This window comes from Megalops cyprinoides, chromosome 6 (assembly GCF_013368585.1).
Source record: "Megalops cyprinoides isolate fMegCyp1 chromosome 6, fMegCyp1.pri, whole genome shotgun sequence".
Classification (NCBI taxonomy): domain Eukaryota; kingdom Metazoa; phylum Chordata; class Actinopteri; order Elopiformes; family Megalopidae; genus Megalops; species Megalops cyprinoides.
Window position 1 is genome coordinate 17811012 of NC_050588.1, and position 22428 is coordinate 17833439.

Genomic DNA, 22428 nt, shown 5'->3' on the forward strand with positions numbered 1-22428 from the left:
TCATTTGAATTTGTCTGTGTGACACCCTGAAAGCAGCTCAACTGCCTGAGGTGTCAAGAGATGTCATTGCCTTTTAGAACCACTGACTGACCTTGCTTCCAGTTTTATGTCTTATTAAAAATGTAAGACATGCATGCGTCCTGCAACAGTATACCAGTGACATTTGAGTGCTTCTCCACAGCTAAACTAGGCTTGTCTTTAGTGCCAGGGTCCATGAAAAAGATACATTAGTCTCAACTTGGGACCATAAAATTGTCTGGACTTGAATATGAATATAAGAGAACCTTACTGTACTGCAGAAGTTTGCATAGGCCACATCTAGGCTGTTATTTTCGTTTATCAAACCATTGCCAATTATTATCCCATATGTTCACAACACAGACCACAATACACGTGAAGTTTCAAAATTTGATCTGACACCCACAAAATATTACTGACGAGACATCTTGAGCATTGTGTCTCATATTAAACATTTCTTTACATAATATGATCAAAACAGTTTCGTTTTTTGTTTACTTTTTGTACTATATTTCAAGTCCTTGGCATCAGGGCATGTTATCTAACTGAACTGGTTTGAAGCTTTACATTCTTTCATTAACCATAACTTTATACCATTTTGTGATGTCCATTAAAGGCACTCCACACACACACATTTCCTAGGACAGTCACTTACTGTATAGGGGGGGGTATTAATGGGGCTCAGTTGTACCTTTTTTTCTGTATTTGGCATATTGTTCATAGAAAGTACAACATCCAAAATTGTATACCAGAAACCCTGTAATTCTACAGTCTGCATTTACATTTACACTGCGATAAGCTAAAGTTTGAGATCAATTTTGCCATTAATTAAAAACTGATCAGAACTTTCTCAACCATTGTTCATTATCCAGAACTTTCTCCCCAATGGTCGAATGAACTTCCACATTTCATCCACTCTGCTGAGTCCCTCAATATCTTCAAAAATCATCTGAAGATGCAGTTCTTCTCCGCTCATCTGATCACCTGAAACACTACCACCTAAGGCTATTCCTTATGTCTTAAACTTTGTTTTCTGTTATTAAAAAATAAAAAAAAATCTAATGGTTTACTGTGCTCATATCCCTAGCAGCTAGCTTGTACCTTGTTTGGCCAACTATTGAAACTTGGTCATGCAGCACTTCTGATATTGTTGACTCATTGTATGGCTTTTTGCTTGTGTTGCACTTGTACGTTGCTTTGGATAAAAGTAAAAATAAATATAAATGTAAATGTACAAAAACTTAATCTTATCTCATTCCTTACCACCTTGTTTCTGTTCATATTAAGAAGGTATTTTAGTAAAATTTAATTGTATATTAAATGAATATGAATTAAGGCCTGTTTTCACAAAAATATTCTCAGACACTAGAATTACTTATTTGGGGTTGGAGACAGCCATGTATATTTTGTTTAATGTTCACAGTTCACAAACATTAATAAATAGATATACAGATATATCTGTGAAATGACTCAAAACAAGAGTGTATTGAAACTATGGAATGTTTCTTCTTCTTACATTCAGGACCCCATAAACTAGTCTGATTAATGAGTGGCAGGTAATATTGCCAGCTTATAAATGCTTAATCATAGACAAAAATAATTTCACTGTTAATGATGCTGGCGGAGGATCACTGGTAAGATGGCAAAAATACATGACCAAATAGAGCAGGTCAATTCTGCTGAGTGAAGACAAATCTCGCTATATAAAAAAGCAGAAGTGACCTCCCCTGGGGGAGTGACTGCTACCCTAGAAAGGTGAGTGAGATGTGGTGTAATGCTGCTACAGATTCAGAATCAGCCTACAGATTTTACAATTGATAAATATGAGCCTCATTCTTGCTGCCCTTTTTTGGGTCCAAGTAGACCAATATGTACAAAATTGTGGCATGCATTTTTAATGAAATTGCATTCAGGTCAGTTATTCAAAACCTGCAGTTAAATGTTAGGTGTGTCATTGACAAATCTGTCCAAATATAATTTTGATGTGACTTTCTTTTTGTCTTGTGGTGTAATAATGAATTGCACAAGCTGAATTTTGAGTGTAAATGATGGTGATCCAGACCATTATTACACATTATTAAAATCATTGTGCTTGTATATGATACTTAGTTTGGCAGAAGTCTAGTGTATCACTGTACTCTCTCACTCAACAGAAAAATTGATCATGTTATCATTTATCAGTCCAAGCCTTACATCAAAACAACAAATCTAATGTTACCATGTCCAATCGTTTTGTCTTAATTTCATGAAACATACAACTTCTTCATTGGCCAGGTGTCAACAATAAGGATAAAGGGCTTGTGACATTAGTGTGCTTTAACACACTATCACACTAAGATTTGAAAAACAAGGTATTTAACGGCAAACTGAACACAATGAACTGTCATTTTCAGGATCCAAAGGCCACCAGCGACTACCTTTCTCTTGTGGCTCCAAAAAAGGTAAATAAATATTCCTGTATGCACAACAGTGTTAAAAAGCACCCTTGGGGTAGTACTTTTTTCAAACACTTGCAAACAGGGTTAGATAAAGAATTAGAAACCTTTCCTAAACATATTCACCACACCTAAAGCAAAGCAGCTACAGAATAAAGGAGATCCAACTTTAACCTGTTGGTGTCCTTTGTAGCTCATTTAAACAAACGCAAGTATCTTGGAGGGAGAATTTACATAAAACACAGAAAATGTCATCAACCCCCCATTATGGCAGGTAGTGTCAACAACTTTAATGTCTAAATAGGGTGACGAACAGTTGAACCACCTCCTCGGGGTTTCGTAATGTAAACTCTACCCATTGCATCTGTACCCCAATTTGCAATGGAAAAGGTTGCCTAACCTGTCTGACAAAAACACATCTGTCCAGACTGGCTAACACAGGCCATGGAGAACACAATGGATATGAGACATTGTTTAAGATGCTTTCAATCAGCAAAAAAATACCATATCAAGATGAGTGATATTTGCTGTTTTTCCTCTAGTGAAGCGCCATCATGAGTACGGATGCAGAGATGGAGGTTTTTGGCCCAGCGGCCATCTACCTCCGGAAGCCAGAGAAGGAGAGACTTGAGGCCCAGAACACACCCTTTGATGCTAAAACAGCTTTCTTTGTGGCTGAGCCCAAGGAGATGTACCTCAAAGGGAAACTCATCAGCAGAGAGGGTGGCAAAGCCACCGTTGAAACCCTGGATGGGCAGGTATGTACATCATCAGTTTTCCTACAAATTCAAAGTTGACCAAAATTCATTGTGATGCACTGTCTGATGGTCCATACTGGCAAAATATTTGAGGGCAAGTACGTACAGCTACACATCAGTTTTCCCGCAAACCATACATGATTCAAAGTGTACCAGAATTCATTGCTATGTTTGTACCCTGTTTGACTGGTTTATATTGACAAAATATTTAAGAAACTCACTCGGTGAAAAACAAAGTCTTATCATGAAAGGAATACATGTGGAAGGAATACATCTGACTGAGTGACACATCCAACAATTTACATTATTGACCATCCACATCTCCTTAAATAGGATTGAAATTAAGACTAATGTGTTTGAAAGTAAAGCAACCCACACAGTAGTGCACCAGACAAATAATGTTTTCCATGCATCGAGACAAAATGTGTGTTGAGGGATCAATGCATTGAGTTGACTCCATTACATCAGTGTCATCCATCCATGAGGTGATGTTTCTTCCTGAATTAGAATATATGGATTTGTAGTGCATAACAGCTCCTTCTGTCAGTCTACACACACCCCTGAAGACAGACTCTCTTCTAACCTTCCCCTCACCATTGTTTGAATCCCACAGAAAATCACAGTGAAGGAGGATGACATCCACCCAATGAACCCTCCCAAATTCGATAAGATTGAGGACATGGCCATGATGACCCACCTCAATGAGCCCGCTGTGCTGTATAACCTCAAAGAGCGTTACGCAGCATGGATGATCTATGTAGGTTTCCTAGTTAATTCACTTTATCAGTCAATGTTTCTTGTGAATATGTGCAGTAATATTGACCTCTGCTGTTTCAGACATACTCTGGGCTGTTCTGTGTCACTGTGAATCCATACAAGTGGCTTCCAGTGTACGATGCCATTGTTGTTGTTGCATACAGAGGCAAAAAGAGAATTGAGGCCCCGCCCCACATCTTCTCCATCTCTGACAATGCCTATCAGTTCATGCTGACTGGTAAGAATATCTCCTGGTGTTATAAGGTATATTAGTTACTGTGGAGAACTAATATAAAGTTCATATCAAATCACCACATGTTCTGATACTAATATGTTCTTCTGAAAAACTTCCTGAGCCAGTTACCATACAATGCTTTGATGGAGGGAAAATGTGATTTCTTTTTGCAGATCGGGAAAACCAGTCCATCCTGATTACGTATGTATACTGTATATGCTAATGATAGTAATTATAGCCAACAGGGGAAAATACAAGAAAAAATAAAACCACAGAAATTCTGATTCTTTGAATGAATCAAAACGAAAATCATCTGTGTTACTCAGTTTCAGTTCAATTTGAATATAATTAATTTATTTCCAATTTACTAAACACAATTTAAAAAAAATGTTTGCATGCACTTTACATAGTATAAGCCTATTTTCTATGCTTCTCAATCTATGATCATTATCTGTGTCCACTCACAGTGGAGAATCTGGTGCAGGAAAGACTGTGAACACCAAACGTGTCATCCAGTACTTTGCGACAATCGCAGTGTCTGGCCAAAAGAAAGCTGAGCCCGTCCCTGGCAAGATGCAGGTCAGTCTCAAGCAATTGTGCATGTATGTCAGAAAGTAATACGCTTCTACACATACAGAATCTGAAGTGTCTGATGTCTTCTGTAGGGATCTCTGGAGGATCAAATCATCGCAGCGAACCCCCTGCTGGAGGCTTATGGTAATGCCAAGACTGTGAGGAATGATAACTCCTCTCGTTTTGTAAGTATTTAAATGTATTTCAGGCTGGTTATAACTGACATTATTATGAAATTTACTTTACTTTATTTAACATAGTTTAAAGGATGCAGCACTTCAATTCCTCTAATTTCTTATATGTTCAGGGGAAGTTCATCAGAATTCATTTTGGAACAACAGGAAAGCTGGCTTCTGCTGATATTGAAACCTGTAAGTTCCTAAGATGACATTCAGAGTTGATCAAATATCCAATGAGTATAATAAAATATTTCCAAAATGTGAAAAAATTATACCCTACCTACAGATTTGCTGGAAAAGTCAAGAGTTACATTCCAGCTATCAGCTGAGAGAAGCTACCACATCTTCTATCAGCTTATGACGGGCCACAAACCTGAACTGTTGGGTAGGACATCTGGAGGATCAAGATCTTAATTTTTATTGGTCAAATTTCAGAAATGTATGCATTTCTAATTATTGTTTCTCACAGAGGCACTTCTGATTACCACCAACCCATATGATTACCCTATGATCAGCCAAGGAGAAATCACTGTTAAAAGCATTAATGATGTTGAGGAGTTCATAGCTACAGATGTAAGTGAGACAGATTTTCATATTTCATTCTTTTTCCTGAAGATAACCTGTGATTTTTTGTCTACAATTAACAATGACAACTTCTGTGACTGCATGATTCATCCCATAGCAGAATAAACATGTTACATTTTTGTCTGTATGCCCATAACTTCTGATAAAATGTAAGAGATTTGCACTCTGCTTTTAGAGAACCAGTAACTAAATCCTCTAATCTCAGATTTAGATGATTCAGGTAAAATATGACCACTGTGTAAACATTATGTAACATGTATTTACATATTTCTAATATGTAAACATTCAACCTATGTGCTCTTATGCCATGTAAAATCTAACCACTCTCCACGAACAATTCAGCTTAAGGAGGTCTAGTGTCAGGAGCTGCTTATAAAAATATATTTAATCACTGACCTATTTGTTTTTGACTCTGCTCACTAACAGTATGTGTAAACAATATTGTTAATGCTAATAACATGCATATGTACATTCATAAGTACAGAACAAAATAGCAGTCTGCACCAGAATTAAGTATAGAACAGATCTTACTGGCAAAATATACAACTGTCAAAAGCTCATAACATGCTTCTGTTTCCAATCACACAGACTGCCATTGACATCTTGGGCTTCAATGCTGAGGAAAAGATGGGCATCTACAAGCTGACTGGTGCAGTGATGCATCATGGGAACATGAAGTTTAAGCAGAAGCAGCGTGAAGAGCAGGCTGAGCCCGATGGCACTGAGGGTATAGTTTAAGTTTTAATGTCATAAGATTTTAGTCAAAAAAAGCACAGAAATAATCTAGGCAAAGAGGCAAGTGTCTGTCTTAATGAACGTGGATTTCAGGCCTCACTAATCAGTTTGATTTAACTGACTCTTTATGGAATGTGTCACCATACCAAATTTGGCTATCACTGGTCACATCATACAGATGCAGTGTTGGAAATTCATTTCATAAAAAAGAAGAAAAAATATATTTCATATGAACTGTAAACATGTAAATCACGACAGCTGTGAGACTCGATTTTGTCATCATTAGATTGCCATTTTTGTGCTTGGGCACCTTTCTTTGGTGCTTATAGCTCTTTTGACAAATTGTGATTACATTTATCTTCCCTTGATTTAAAAATTGTCTGAAGAGTATTTAGGATTTTAAGTGGAATCTAAAATTAGCCATTTAAAAAACAAGGGACAGCTCCTTGACACTCCTAGGTTTTTTATAGTCATGTATACTGGAACACCAGGCCCTTAACTAGAAAATAAAAATTAATTACCTGAGACATTGAATGAAAAATTCACCTACATGAGTGCATTCACTACTAGAAAGCAGGGAGAGTCAACCTTATTTCTGTAGACAGCATAAAATAGTCGCTAATGTGGATGAGAAAACTCTTCTACATCCTGTACATATCTGAAATAGTATGAATTGATATCAATCAAATCAAATCAGTGATCATGTGCCACACAATAATTGTGAGTTATGAGGTGCATTAAGTGGGCTCAATGGTATCATTTACATTTCCAGTCTTTCTTTTGAACATGCAAAAATTATCGTTGATTTTTAGAGGACATACGATACATACTTAATTCTCTTCATTACAGAGGCAGATAAAATTTCTTACCTCATGGGCCTGAACTCATCTGACCTGCTGAAAGCTCTGTGTTACCCCAGAGTGAAGGTCGGAAACGAGTATGTGACCAAGGGGCAGACTGTACCGCAGGTACAATACTTACATTTTAACTGTGTTCATGGTAGGTAATGTATGTAAAGATGTGTTCTTCCCCCAAATACTCTGTTGCATTTAATGACCTGATCTCTCCAGTTCTCCAGACACAGTTACTATGCCTTGCTATGCAAAGGCATAGCATTACCACAAGGCATTGGCAACAAGGCTTTGCAGTTATGGAATGCCTTGCTGTATAGAATAAATTTCTTAACATCTATTATAATGGTTTAAGGAATGTTTGACAAACTTGAAATAAAAATAATGAAGAAATATTATTTAGTTATGTGAGTTATTAGTATGAGTTGGCATTTCTATTTGTTTTTTCCTCTTTGTGATTAGGTCCACAATTCTGTCATGGCTCTGTCCAAATCTGTCTATGAGAAAATGTTCTTGTGGATGGTCATTCGCATCAACGAGATGTTGGACACAAAGCAGCCACGACAGTTCTTCATCGGTGTGCTGGATATTGCTGGATTTGAGATCTTTGATGTGAGTGGAGGATTCCATTAACATTGACTATAGTTTTATTTCATTAAACATTTTCTATTTTCAATTTGGATCAACTTTAAGTATTGTAAATTATAAACTGCAAATTGTAATCGGTCAACTTTCTTTTTTTTCCCAAAATTGTAGTTCAACAGCCTGGAGCAGCTGTGCATCAACTTCACCAACGAGAAACTGCAACAGTTTTTCAACCATCACATGTTTGTTCTGGAACAAGAGGAGTACAAGAAGGAGGGCATTGAATGGGAGTTCATTGATTTCGGTATGGACTTGGCTGCCTGCATTGAGCTCATTGAGAAGGTAAGAGTGACGACCATTATTATTGACAGTCATAAACCTCTTCTCTTATTCTCCTGAAGCAAACTCATGGGAATATTCTTCCTACAACAGCCGATGGGCATCTTCTCCATTCTTGAAGAGGAGTGCATGTTCCCCAAGGCTTCAGACACAACCTTCAAAAACAAGCTCTATGACCAACACCTGGGCAAAACCAATTGCTTCCAGAAGCCCAAGCCTGCCAAAGGCAAGGCTGAAGCCCACTTCTCTCTGGTGCACTATGCTGGCACTGTGGACTACAATGTTGCTGGCTGGCTGGACAAGAACAAGGACCCCCTGAACGACTCAGTCGTACAGCTGTACCAGAAGTCATCAGTCAAACTGCTGGCTCACCTGTATGCTGCCCATGCCGGTGCAGATGGTAGTGTATTTATTTCTGTTGTGATTAGCAGAGTCTCCATCCTATGTATTCACACCTTGGGAAATTTTATTTTATCATATCTGACCAAATACAAACTGAAGTAAAAGTCAAAGATTCACTTTTTCAGTCAACTAAAGGAACAATTTACACATTTCACATTTCTAGGCTTCTGGATGTTAATACATTCATGCTGGTATTTTTAAAATGCTGTCAGTATAGGCATGTATTTATGGTTAGTCATGCAAAAGAAGTAAATGGAAAAAGCTGTGCAGTTAAATATTGCATGAAATATGATGTGTACAAATGTGTGTACAAATCTTGTGTGAACAGAGGCTAGTGGCAAAAAGGCCGGCAAGAAGAAGGGTGGCTCCTTCCAGACTGTGTCTGCTCTGTTCAGGGTACTGTATGCACTTCAATGCAACTGAAACCACACTTCTGTGATTTAAGTACCAATTTGATGTCATGAAATAAAGCACTCTTACTGTCACAGTATCTTCTCTTAAAAATGTGCTGAAGAAAATGTAGAAATAATTACACATTACATGAACTTGCTCTGGAATACTAAAAAGCATAAAATGAAAATCAGTTGGTTTCCTTTCAATTAGATTTGGAAATGCATCAGTTAAAAAGTGATAGTAGGCACAACTTAACTCTATTCACAATATGAATGAAATAAACAAACCAAATGCATTCTCCGTTTTAATACTACACCACCCTCTGTCCCACAGGAGAATTTGGGCAAGCTGATGACCAATTTAAGAAGCACTCATCCTCACTTTGTGCGATGCTTGATTCCTAATGAATCAAAGACACCAGGTAGGCAATATACTCATCGTTAATCCAAAAGTTTAGGTCCGAATATGAAAAACTGCAAGAAAGTGGACATGCTATGTTTAACTGGTTGATCAATCCTCTTTTCAAGGCGAATCAAAAAGGATTCAGTGAAGTCAACACAACTTCAGTGTGGGAGTATTATATTCTGTACTTTTGGTACAATGTTTGAACATATAATGTGAATGTCTTCTTGTTTTCCAGGTCTCATGGAGAACTTCCTGGTCATCCACCAGTTGAGGTGTAATGGTGTGCTAGAAGGTATCAGAATCTGCAGAAAGGGCTTCCCCAGCAGAATCCTCTATGGTGACTTCAAGCAGAGGTAATTTTCTCATTATAGCTATATTAATTAGAATTCATACTATGCTTGTGGACCTAGGATCTGTAGGTTAGATACTGCTGTTGTATTGCTAAATTGTAAAGTGTAGCATGATAATAACCTGTTTAAAGACCTCTACGTTTTTTAAATGTAATAATAAGACACAATTCCAAATCTAGAAATACCTGCATTTAAATGGAAGATTCCCTTGAGTAATTTCTGAGCATGTCCTCTCCATCATTACAACCATTACTTTTATTTTAGATACAAAGTATTGAATGCTAGTGTGATCCCTGAGGGACAGTTCATTGACAACAAGAAGGCTTCTGAGAAGCTCCTGGGATCCATTGATGTGGACCACACTCAGTACAAGTTTGGGCACACGAAGGTAAGAAACTTCATGTTTGAGGGTGTCAGAGGCACTTCTCAGAATACATATAATTTCTGTAACTTGCAATGGTAATTTATTATAAGCATCACATGTGTGGAGGTTTAAATCAGAATGAACACACTTCAGTACCATGTTGACTTCATTACAACATGTTTTGATAGTCTTCAATCTTGTCTCATGTTTAGATATTGACTATACATTACTACAGGTGTTCTTCAAAGCTGGTCTGTTGGGTACCCTGGAAGAGATGAGAGATGACAAACTGGCAATACTGGTTACCATGACTCAGGCCCTGTGCCGTGGTTTCCTCATGAGAAGGGAGTTTGTTAAGATGATGGAGAGGAGGTATACATTTTTATACAAAAACTCATCAAAAATAAGAATTACCTATTGGTCCTCTGTGGTAATATATTAGAAAAATATACTGAGGGTTCAATTTATTCAGGGGTTAGTACTGATTACTCTTTTTAAGAGGCACATCTTTTAAAGTAAAAAGAACAACCAAACCATTTATTTACACAATGTAATTTTGATAGACAAAGTAATTTAAAGGAAGGCAGTGAATTTAAGGCACCATCAAGGCCCAGTCTAAATGTATGTCTTTGAACTGTCAAAAAATCGTCAACTGATGTACTGTAGATTGTTTTATAGTGCTAGAGTGTTCAAGGATGAGATTCTTCTTAGAAAAATGGCATAAACTTCAGTTTAACTGTTGCCTGATTGTTATATTCCTGTAACAGGGAGTCCATATACTCCATCCAATACAACATCCGCTCATTCATGAATGTGAAACATTGGCCATGGATGAAGCTATACTTCAAGATCAAGCCACTTCTGAAGAGCGCTGAAGCTGAGAAAGAGATGGCCAACATGAAGGAAGATTTTGAAAAGACCAAAGAAGAGCTGGCAAAGGCATTAGCCAAGAAGAAGGAGCTTGAGGAGAAAATGGTTTCTCTGCTGCAGGAAAAGAACGACCTGCAATTACAAGTAGCAGCTGTGAGTTGACATAATGATTTAGAGAACATTGAACTCATATTTATATTATCAGTGGAAAAAAATCAGTCTACACTAATCTAAACTAATGTCTCTTCATGCTTGAGTGTTGCATTTTTGTTTCACTTATAGGAAGTTGAAAGCCTCTCTGACGCTGAGGAAAGATGTGAGGGACTCATCAAAGCTAAGATCCAGCTCGAAGCTAAACTCAAAGAGACAAATGAGAGACTGGAGGATGAGGAGGAAATCAATGCTGAGCTGACAGCCAAGAAGAGGAAGCTGGAGGATGAGTGCTCTGAGCTGAAGAAAGACATTGATGACTTAGAGCTCACCTTGGCCAAAGTGGAGAAGGAGAAACATGCCACAGAAAATAAGGTTTATAATTCATCAATGCAGTCTTTATTTGTTTTTTCCACTTTACCAGTGTATTACTAACAGAGTGTGACATTAATTCATTTAGGTGAAAAACCTGACTGAAGAGATGGCCACTCAAGATGAGAGCATTGCCAAGCTGACCAAGGAGAAGAAAGCCCTCCAGGAGGCACACCAGCAGACTCTTGATGATCTCCAGGCAGAGGAGGACAAAGTCAATACTCTGACCAAAGCCAAGACCAAGCTTGAGCAACAAGTTGATGATGTAAGACGTCATTTACATATTTTGATAGGTGCAATTTAAAATGAGCCATAGAACATAGAGCATTTTGAACCACTAGGAGCAACTTCAGAAACACTCTAACCCATTGATCTGATCCATTGATGTAACCCATTACCCTGTGCATTTTGTACTGACAATTAAAAAGACAATGGCTGAAAAGTTAATATGGACTTCGCCTTATGACATAACCTGCTTTTATATGAAACAGCTGGAAGGTTCTCTGGAGCAAGAGAAGAAGCTTCGCATGGACCTTGAGAGGGCAAAGAGAAAGCTTGAAGGTGATCTGAAACTGGCTCAGGAATCTATAATGGATTTGGAGAATGACAAGCAACAGTCAGAGGAGAAGATCAAAAAGTAAGAAGGAATGCAAAAGAAAACGAAATACTAAAAAGAACTGCCAAAAAAACTGGAAACATATTGATCAATGATCTATGTTGTTTCTTTTCGACAGGAAAGATTTTGAGACAAGCCAACTTATCAGCAAGATTGAGGATGAACAATCTTTGGGTGCTCAGCTTCAAAAGAAGATTAAGGAGCTCCAGGTAATTTCTGAAAACCTTAACAGTCCATGTATTAATGCTAAACATATGTTCAACTCTAACCAACATCATTGTTCTCCATAGGCTCGTATTGAGGAGCTGGAGGAAGAAATCGAGGCTGAGCGTGCTGCTCGGGCCAAGGTTGAGAAGCAGAGAGCTGATCTCTCCAGGGAACTTGAGGAGATCAGTGAGAGGCTAGAAGAAGCTGGTGGTGCCACTGCTGCTCAGATTGAGATGAACAAGAAGCGTGAGGCTGAGTTCCAGAAGCTGCGCCGTGATCTTGAAGAGTCTACCTTGCAGCATGAGGCCACAGCTTCTGCTCTGCGCAAGAAGCAGGCCGACAGTGTTGCAGAACTGGGAGAGCAAATCGACAACCTTCAGCGTGTCAAGCAGAAGCTGGAAAAGGAGAAGAGTGAATACAAAATGGAAATTGATGACCTGTCCAGTAACATGGAGGCTGTCGCCAAATCAAAGGTATAGGGAGGGAATATTTCATAAGCATTCATTAGCAGGATACATTTAACTTGAAATAACTTTAAATATACTTCTTGAAAGGGCAACCTTGAGAAAATGTGCCGTACCCTGGAAGACCAACTGAGTGAACTCAAGACCAAGAGTGATGAGTATTTGCGCCAACTGAATGACATCAATGCACAAAAAGCAAGACTTCAAACAGAGAATGGTAAGTACATTACATCAGCCTTTTGGATCTAATTACTTCTCATACAGCAATAGTGAAGAGTTCCACACAACTTTTATTTACTCAGGTGAATTCACCCGCCAACTGGAGGAAAAGGAGGCTCTAGTCTCTCAGCTGACAAGAGGCAAGCAAGCCTACACACAGCAGATTGAGGAACTCAAGAGGCACATTGAAGAGGAAGTCAAGGTAATACAGAACACCTGGAGTTGAGGATTATCCTTAAAATTTTGATAATCTGTCTGATTAAACTGATAAACTGTCAATGAGGTTACCCTGTATTCAAGTCTTTCTGTCAACATGTTAAGTTAAAGAATGGCATTTCAGCACATGTCTTCTCATGTTAAAATGGGGTAAACAATACTATAAATGAGCATCTGTTTTCCAGGACACTCCACATATATATTCAGTCCTTCTTTTTTATTATAACTCATGTGTTGCCTTTAAGGCCAAGAACGCCCTGGCCCATGGTTTGCAATCAGCACGCCATGACTGTGACCTGCTGAGGGAGCAGTTTGAGGAGGAGCAGGAGGCCAAGGCTGAGCTGCAGCGTGGAATGTCCAAGGCCAACAGTGAGGTAGCTCAGTGGAGAACCAAATATGAAACTGATGCCATCCAGCGCACTGAGGAACTGGAGGAGGCCAAGTAACTTCACTCTTTACAGTATCATATTGGATTCACTGATTATGAGAAATCTATGATAGTTAATGAAAATGTCACTCTCTACAGGAAAAAGCTTGCCCAGCGTCTCCAGGATGCAGAGGAATCCATTGAGGCTGTGAACTCCAAGTGTGCCTCTCTGGAGAAGACCAAGCAGCGACTGCAGGGTGAAGTGGAGGATCTCATGATTGATGTGGAGAGGGCAAATGCCCAGGCTGCCAACCTTGACAAGAAGCAGAGGAACTTTGACAAGGTAAATCCAACATTCCAGTATAGGGAATTATCATCTCTGCTGTGGGTTACAATTAGGTTTTACAGTATAGACTTATTTCATGGTTCATTAACAACTTTATCATCACTTTTCCAGGTTCTGGCAGAATGGAAGCAGAAGTATGAGGAAGGCCAGGCAGAACTAGAAGGAGCACAGAAAGAGGCCCGTTCTCTCAGCACTGAGCTGTTCAAGATGAAGAATTCCTATGAAGAAGCTCTTGACCACCTGGAGACACTGAAGCGAGAGAACAAGAACTTGCAGCGTACGTACTGAAAAGTTATAAATACAATCAGTATTCAGACTAGAACATATACCCAGAAGTATAATACATTAATGGTAGCTAGAGTGGACCCCTTCGAAATTTGACGTACGTACTTTTATTCATACTCGTTCTAACATTCAGTTACTGAGGTTTATCTAATGATCAACTGTAATAATTCATAATAAAAATATATACATTCCCTGTAGCAATCTAATAAACTTTCAAGGATTACAAAAATTAGTAATGGAAATCTAAAGTGATTAGAGATCTTTGGAAGAAATGTGCTATATTAATTTAAAGTATACTCAGAATCATACTTACCTAATCCTATTTAAATCGTTATCAAATATGTGTCCATCTAGATGAGATTTCCGACCTGACTGAACAGATTGGAGAGACTGGAAAGACCATTCATGAGCTGGAGAAAGCAAAGAAAACGGCGGAGACTGAGAAATCAGAAATTCAGACTGCTCTCGAGGAAGCAGAGGTAATCAAAGATAGACTTATTAATGAATCTTGGTGTACTCCTTCCTCAAGTATTTGCTAATAAATAACAAAATTACTCAGTGCTTTTCATGCAGATTATTCCATCTGCTTTCAAGCTGAGAAGAAATTAAAAGGAGACAATTCATAATTTAAGGAATACCTGCCCAAGAAACTGACATTTTTAACTCCTACTCCATCAATCGAAAGCTTTGAGCTCTTCAGTATGTATTGCAATACATATTACTGTCTCATTCATTTTACAGGGAACACTGGAACATGAGGAGTCCAAGATTCTCCGTATTCAGCTTGAACTAAATCAGGTCAAGAGTGAAATTGACAGGAAGCTTGCAGAGAAAGATGAGGAGATGGAGCAGATCAAGAGGAACAGCCAGAGGGTGATCGACTCCATGCAGACCACTCTTGACGCTGAGGTCAGAAGCAGGAATGATGCTCTCAGAGTCAAGAAGAAGATGGAGGGAGACCTCAATGAGATGGAGATTCAGCTGAGCCACGCCAACCGCCAGGCCACTGAAGCCCTAAAACAACTGAGGAATGTCCAAGGACAGCTCAAGGTATTTGTATATTACCCATAGTTACAGGGCTGAGCTCAATGAGTTGAGTCTTTTCATACAGAATTCCTTTAATTGATCTCTCTTTCAGGATGCTCAACTGCACCTTGATGATGCAATCAGAGGACAGGAGGACATGAAGGAGCAGGTTGCCATGGTGGAGCGCAGGAACAACCTGATGCTGGCTGAGATAGAGGAACTGAGGGTTGCCCTGGAGCAGACAGAGAGAGGCCGCAAAGTGGCCGAGCAGGAGCTTGTCGATGCAAGCGAGCGTGTAACCCTGCTGCACTCCCAGGTGAGTACAGAAAGTCATTCCTTTATGTTTTTGTCTGACTTTGTTTTTGTGATGAACATGATGAAGTACATCACAATCTATCAAACAAACTAAGGGTGTATTAGGTGCAACATGTCGGTAGAGGACTTCTTAGTTGAGCATTGTAATAAAGGCTTTTTAATTTCTCAGATGAAAATGGCATGCCTTGTATCAATTTCTTTTCTGTAGAGGACAAAGAAGAACACAGAATGTTTTTTTGCATTACTGATTTTTAAGCCCCTTGTCTTTATTGGGAACCTTTTGTCAAAACTGTCATTCTTTTATGAAAGCCAAATACTGCTCCATTTTCTTGTTCTTACCTTACAACCCTAATACTAAACAAATGCAATTTTCCAGAACACCAGCCTCATCAACACCAAGAAGAAGCTGGAGAGTGACCTTGTTCAGGTCCAAGGTGAAGTTGACGACACCATCCAGGAAGCAAGAAATGCAGAGGAGAAGGCCAAGAAGGCTATCACTGATGTGAGTGACATTTACTTTAATTTTATAATCACTGCATTTCTTTTTGTTGATATATGTTATCATTGTTTTACTGAACTACCTTAAAATGAACCTGAAAACTGAACCTTAAAATTGTATCTTTCATACCCCCACTCATATAATTATATACCTCCACTCATATAATCATTCAATTGTTCACAGCATAATTTTACATTGTATGAAAGAGGTAAATTATCTTCTCTTAGAGTGCAATATCCACATTCCACTTGAGGCCTGTGCTCTGCAATTCTAGTGTCTTGCTCAATTGCAGTTGCTCACAATAGTCTATGGGCTATACTCATTTGATTGCTGTGATCAGTAATACTCTGAGAGTAGAAGGTTCTTTTAAGAAATGGTAAATGAAGTTAAGAGACATCCATGTTGTGCAAATTCCAGGCAGCTATGATGGCAGAGGAGCTGAAGAAGGAGCAGGACACCAGTGCTCACCTGGAGAGGATGAAGAAGAACCTGGAAGTCACAGTCAAAGACCTGCAGCACCGTCTGGATGAGGCTGAGAGCCTGGCCATGAAGGGCGGAAAGAAACAGCTCCAGAAACTGGAAGCAAGGGTAACCTAAACTATCCATTAAAGTTTTTCGAGGACCACATGAAACTCATGGACAGACTCTACACAAGGGCCCAATACTCATAACCATCTGTTTATACAGCCAAGTTTCAGCTTTACTGTGACAATTATCAATACTTTTTTCTACAATTTTTTACTATTTACTTCAAGGTGCGTGAGCTGGAAAGTGAAGTTGAAGCTGAACAGAGACGTGGAGCCGATGCAGTTAAAGGTGTCCGTAAATATGAGAGGAGAGTCAAAGAGCTTACCTACCAGGTAAAAATCAACCCATCTTTACAAAATAGACTGCACTCCAGAATGACAACGCAGTACTTCTTTTAAATCATCTCTGCTCACTGTAGACTGAGGAGGACAAGAAGAACGTTCACAGACTCCAAGATCTGGTGGACAAACTGCAGCTGAAAGTGAAGGCCTACAAGAGGCAGGCTGAGGAAGCGGTAAATCTAATATTCCATAAAAAGTAGCTAATAATGGTATAGTGGGAAAATATGTATGTATTTAAACATATAAGCTTTGAAATTTCAGTGGAATCTTTTTGTAATAGTTCTACGAATTTTCTTACAAAGTGAGAGATTACTGATACGATCTGATTTAAACATGTCACTGTTCTCCTTCATGAAGTGATTTATTGTAAAATGAAAATAAAATAAAATAAAATTTGCGGTAAGTCTAATATTCCATGGAAAAGACTCAAGTGCAGCCTGAATGCAATGTAACATGTTGTAAGTAGAGGATAGGGGTAAATTTCAGGAGTTTCAGGAATTTCATGTCATTGATTAGGTCTCAACACATTAATCTCTATCAGGATATTATTTAACTGAATCACAGCAATTTATACCATATATTTGATGTTCCCAGAGAATGAAATAGTACTGGACTACATTAAAAGTTGAGAACTATAGATTTTTCCAAGCAAATTTTAATGGACTAAGATAACACCATCAAGCTGGCAGTCATGGCATCAGTTTTAGTTTGTTTGCATATTTCAGGGAATAATTGTGCTATATTAAGTCAATAATTAATGACTGCACAAGAAAAAGAGAAAAGTCAAAGAATGAGGTTACTTCTTCCTGTTTCACTTGGGTGTGGCTTATAAAAAAATAGTGTAAAATGTCTGATGTCTGGAAAAGGAGAAATCATAAATTTGTTCTAAATCTTATATCTATTGCTACATGTAGTACGTGAAATATATCTACTCATGAATTTTTTGACTCCTCAACAGGAGGAGCAAGCCAACACTCACCTGTCCAGATACAGGAAGGTGCAGCATGAGATGGAGGAAGCTCAGGAGCGTGCCGACATCGCCGAGTCCCAGGTCAACAAGCTGAGAGCCAAGAGCCGTGAGGCCGGCAAGGTACTATATTATATGAAAGGTTTTGTTGTCGTGATATATGTTAATTTAAATGGGTAATGAGAGTTGTTGTAGGATAAAAGGAAATGATATAGTAAATGGTTCTAAATGGTCTATCAAATTCATTTTCAGGGCAAGGAGGTCGCAGAATGAAGGTTGAGATCCAGATGAGAAGCAATAACAAGTATTCATATAATATGAATGACTAGTGAAATGTTGTAATGGTAGCAGTCAGTCAATAAAGCTAGTTCATCCTCACCTCATTTGGTATTCTTGCTTTGTCAATAATCTTTTTATCACACAAAATGAACACAACATTACTGAAAGAAACATCTCTCACATTTGCACAGACAGCTGTAGCTTCATGACAGAATAATTACACCCCATCTTCCCATGTTTAAACCCTGACATCTTGCAGTGATGTCTTTTAAACACCAGCTATTATTATATTTAAATGCCCCCAGACATATTGCTTGATAAATCATTATATAACAGTACAAATTAACTTGCCTTTGAAACTGATATTCTTCTAAAGCAAACAGTTCGGAATGTAGCTGCTTCTTCTCAGGTTGGCCACCACAGTGTTGACTGGTTATTGTTTACACCTGTGCTCTCTGTTATTTAAGTACTCCCTTTAGTTCATATCTTTGCTTAGTCTTGAGTTGCCATGTCTAGTTTGTGTACGCTTGCCCAAGCCCATTTCATTTCTCGCAAATCTCTTGTAAAGGTATTTTCTTTTAACCAAATCTCTTGTGTCTTGAGTCTTGAGTTCTCTCTGTATTTGGCTTCACTTGTCACACAAACTATAAGAGACTGAGTATTGCAGCTGAGTATCAAAGGCAGATGAAACCCTACTCTTAAGTAAAACTCCCAACACAAATAGCAATGTCTTGAGTGAACATGCGTGTTCATGCATGGCAGAGTAATCCAAGTCTGTCAATCCATTGATCAATGCAGCGATTAAAAACATCATCTCATGTACAAGGGTATTTCTTATCCACACAAGCTATGCATACACCTTGCTAATCCAAGTTAATTATCAATACTGGACACATACTGTATATCCATTATCTAAAGTCACATACAGCCATGTGCATGCACTTGTATGCAACACAATTGTATGAAATCAACGATGACACAAATTAATGTGAAATGGCACTTGCCTTTCAAGTCACTTGAAGTCAACAAATCTTCAGAAATTTTATTGATCATTATGAGATAATAGGTCACTATTAGATCTGATATTCTACTGAAGCTAACTTTACAATAGGGGTGTGAGATTAAAGTGAATTGCATTTAAAGACAATTACAAACTTGCTCTACAGTTAAGCTCATAGCACTCACTGAGAAATAGCCATGTTCTGAGGGCTTAGCTGAGCAAACAGCTATATTTGTATTTGCTCCTTATAAGAACATACTTTTAAGGACAGGATATCAAATGTCACATTTCTATTGAATATATGCATCCAGATTATAACATGTTTTCACTTTTGCCAGTGTCATATCATCTTCTCATGAAAAATAAAATCCTAAGCAATGATAAATCTTGTTTTTAAATTATATAATTTATAATGTTATTATATTATACAAAATAAAGCATAGCTTTCATCGCATTTGACTTCAAACATCAAAATGTGAGAGAGGTTTTGGCCCCAAAAAGGACATTTGGATTCACATGTCAACCAGACAAGGTTACTAAAACAATTCTATAATATGAAATAATGAAATCTAATTTAAATGTGTGATTAACATTCCCTTTTCCTCCTAATTTTCCCATATTGCTGTGGACCCCTGGCATTCCTTCACAGAACTCCAGGAGGCTGTAGACCTCAGTTTGAGATTGTCTGGCCTATATGACATTAAGAAATTCTCTCTCAATGTAGACTGCTTACATGAGATTTGATGTAATTAATTTCAGCCACCAAATCTTACTGTTGCTCTAATTATTGGGACAAACAGCATCCCAATGACTCATGTGTCAGGACAAAGGACAGATCCTTGTAAAAGACTGTCCCAGTTTAATTGGAAAGACTAGTCACCCTAGAGGTAGAGCGTTTAAAGTTGGACCTGGTTTTATTTTGATATTAATATTTTTAATGGCAGACCTACTTACAAGTGTTATCACTGACTCAGGGAAAATAAGTGTTTTACATTTGTGTGTAACTCACCCTGTTATTACTTTAGTCTGCAAATGACATTTTCAATTCCTAATTAAATATGATCTTCAAAATTGTCAAAGGTTAAAATTGTCAAATCAATGCAAGCTTTTACCTGTATTTCTGTGAAAAAGCACATCCATTTTGGGGACAATATGTCTTCATGTGATAGGCTCCAAAATGGATTGTAGAGTTGATACTTTTGAAATAATGGCAACAATTTCAAACTAGTTTAATGCATTAATTCATTACTTTGTATCAATAGTGACAACCATTTTAAGATCATTCTCCTAGTTCAGCAGCCCTGTCAACTGATCGCCTCCCAAAACATAGCATAAAATTCAGGATATTTAGTCTTAAAATCAGAATGGGCCTCTGTAATTTTACCACATGTGAATGCATGACTTACAGAGCTGAGAGGCTCTCAGTTCTAAGAGACGCCATAGGAACATTCAATTACATCTCGCTGTTCTCATGATCATCCGGCATCAGCCTGCACCAAACAGGAACTGTACCTTGGACATTCTGCTCCCCCTGAGGTTTGTAGTTTCCCGGTGTCAATTCTCTGATGGCCCGCTGACTGAGAAGACTAGAGGATCCTTTTCAGCAGTCGTCCTGATATCTACTGGCGCCTAGACAAAATAATCTGAATGGAAACAAAACATAAAGACTATCTTTCTTGTAAAGCACCACACCAATCAGAGAATGGGACAATTCATCCCTATTTCTTCAATGTACAATATTCTCGTTATGCATTTCTGTGTTTGATTGTCACTAAATTTGTTTTCTGAGAAGACCACCAAGGGGAACTGAAACTCACATTTGTGCTGATATTTGCCATTTAAAATTGCTAGAAAATCTACCAACATCTTACAGCAAAGCAGCCTACAGTATACCTGGGATTCACTTAACAGTTGCTAAAAACATGTCAACTGAAGTGATCAAAATATGACGCTCTCCGTTATTTTCTGCTTGTTCAAGCCAGGTGGTGAGATTGATTGCATTAACTTTCTATTATTAAGAAACAGTGATATTTCTATATTTTGACAGACTTGCAAACAATAGCAATAGCATTGTAAAAATAAACCTGAAACTCACCTGCAATAGCACTCTGTTGCAAACAATCTTGGAATCTTATGATTTAAAACATTTCGAAATTACTTTAGGTATTAGGTATTTTCACATAATGGTCAGTCAGGTTCAGAGGGTCAGCATACATAACTCTGCCTTGCGACCACCTCATTTAAACATTGCATTGTTCATATTGCTAAACAATAGCATTGTTCCTATTCAAGATATATGAAAAATATGTCACATTACAATTAATATCAATCTGTCATTTTGTGATTAGGAAAGCAAAACAAAATGGATATCAATGTGCTCTTGTATTTCTTTCCTAAGCCTTTCAGTCCACCTTGTTTCAAGAGGAAAACCCAAATGTACAAGGTCTGTGAATAGAGTCATGAACGGCATTACCAACATATGCAATTAATTCAAATCTATATCTAAAACCACATGGAAGATATCAAACAATATGCATATGTAAATAATTTATAACACAATATTAAAAAACGAAGAAACACTATAAACACTATGAGCAATAGCAATAAAAAATAAAAACATACATAAAATTGATACTTGTATAAAACGGATACAGTAAAATGGATACTTGCCTCCCCTAATTTTCATGATGAACTTCCCAATGATAAAAAGTCACCCATGTTTGACTGTAATACTCTTATTCAGCTAACCACACTACAGGTTATGCCAATGCAGTTCACTGTAATTTACTTTTGAAGGAAGCTTAAAATCAACTCTACAATAAAGCTCACATCACTCAGTGACAAATAATAATGTTCTGACAACCTAGCTGACCAAGCAGCTATACTTACCCCTCACAAGAAAATACTGTTGTTGATAAGATATCAAGTATCAAATTTTTAAAGAATGTATGAGTTCACATGATCTCATGAGCAACCACTTCAGAACTTTTTTACTGCCCTTTCCTCTTGTGCCAGGTCCATATACGCTTTCCCATGAAAGTCACACTGATGATAAATCTTGTATTCAAATGCATAATTTGATCTCTTGTTCACTTCTTATTACCATAAAAGCTTGGAAAAATTCTTCAGACTGTAAGGTCAGGGTATAAACTTAGCTCAGAAACTTAGCCCTCTATGAAGCTAAAGGATTTTCTTAACAATGCAACTATTTTTAGCAGTTATCTCCTGTTCTAATTGGTAACTGGGACAATGCTTATGACCTGGTTCTATGTACAATGGTATATGATACTATTATGATACCAAATACCAAAGGTTTTTAATCTATATTGATTTCTTTATGATTGCTTATAGCTGTGAAAGGTGAATTTCTTTATAAATGACAAAGAAATCCTGCTCCT

The 22428-nt window shown here is 37.9% G+C and overlaps 1 protein-coding gene across 1 annotated transcript; it reads left to right on the forward strand.

The window, feature by feature from the left end:
* Positions 1-1757: 1757 nt before the first annotated feature.
* LOC118778845 (myosin heavy chain, fast skeletal muscle-like) lies at positions 1758-18129 on the forward strand. Its single transcript, XM_036530606.1, has 41 exons — positions 1758-1773; positions 2412-2459; positions 2996-3211; positions 3825-3968; positions 4049-4205; positions 4376-4403; positions 4670-4781; positions 4868-4960; positions 5083-5146; positions 5241-5339; positions 5424-5527; positions 6128-6266; positions 7124-7242; positions 7588-7737; positions 7882-8052; positions 8143-8449; positions 8780-8847; positions 9178-9265; positions 9485-9602; positions 9864-9987; positions 10199-10335; positions 10731-10986; positions 11116-11358; positions 11444-11620; positions 11847-11992; positions 12090-12180; positions 12262-12651; positions 12733-12859; positions 12945-13063; positions 13323-13519; positions 13604-13787; positions 13902-14067; positions 14430-14554; positions 14817-15125; positions 15214-15417; positions 15793-15918; positions 16333-16503; positions 16671-16775; positions 16862-16957; positions 17743-17874; positions 18004-18129. The coding sequence occupies exons 3-41, from the start codon at positions 3008-3010 to the stop codon at positions 18022-18024; spliced, it is 5811 nt and encodes a 1936-aa protein (XP_036386499.1). The 5' UTR covers positions 1758-1773; positions 2412-2459; positions 2996-3007; the 3' UTR covers positions 18025-18129.
* Positions 18130-22428: the final 4299 nt, after the last annotated feature.

What these genes read in the sequence shown, in the direction of transcription:
- LOC118778845 (XM_036530606.1), top strand. Translation starts at nt 3,008, where the DNA reads ATGAGTACGGATGCAGAGATGGAGGTTTTTGGCCCAGCGGCCATCTAC. An exon ending in TGAGCCCGATGGCACTGAGG is followed by an intron (nt 6,267 to 7,123) that starts GTATAGTTTAAG and finishes TCTTCATTACAG; the next exon opens with AGGCAGATAAAATTTCTTAC. An exon ending in CTGTGTCTGCTCTGTTCAGG is followed by an intron (nt 8,848 to 9,177) that starts GTACTGTATGCA and finishes TCTGTCCCACAG; the next exon opens with GAGAATTTGGGCAAGCTGAT.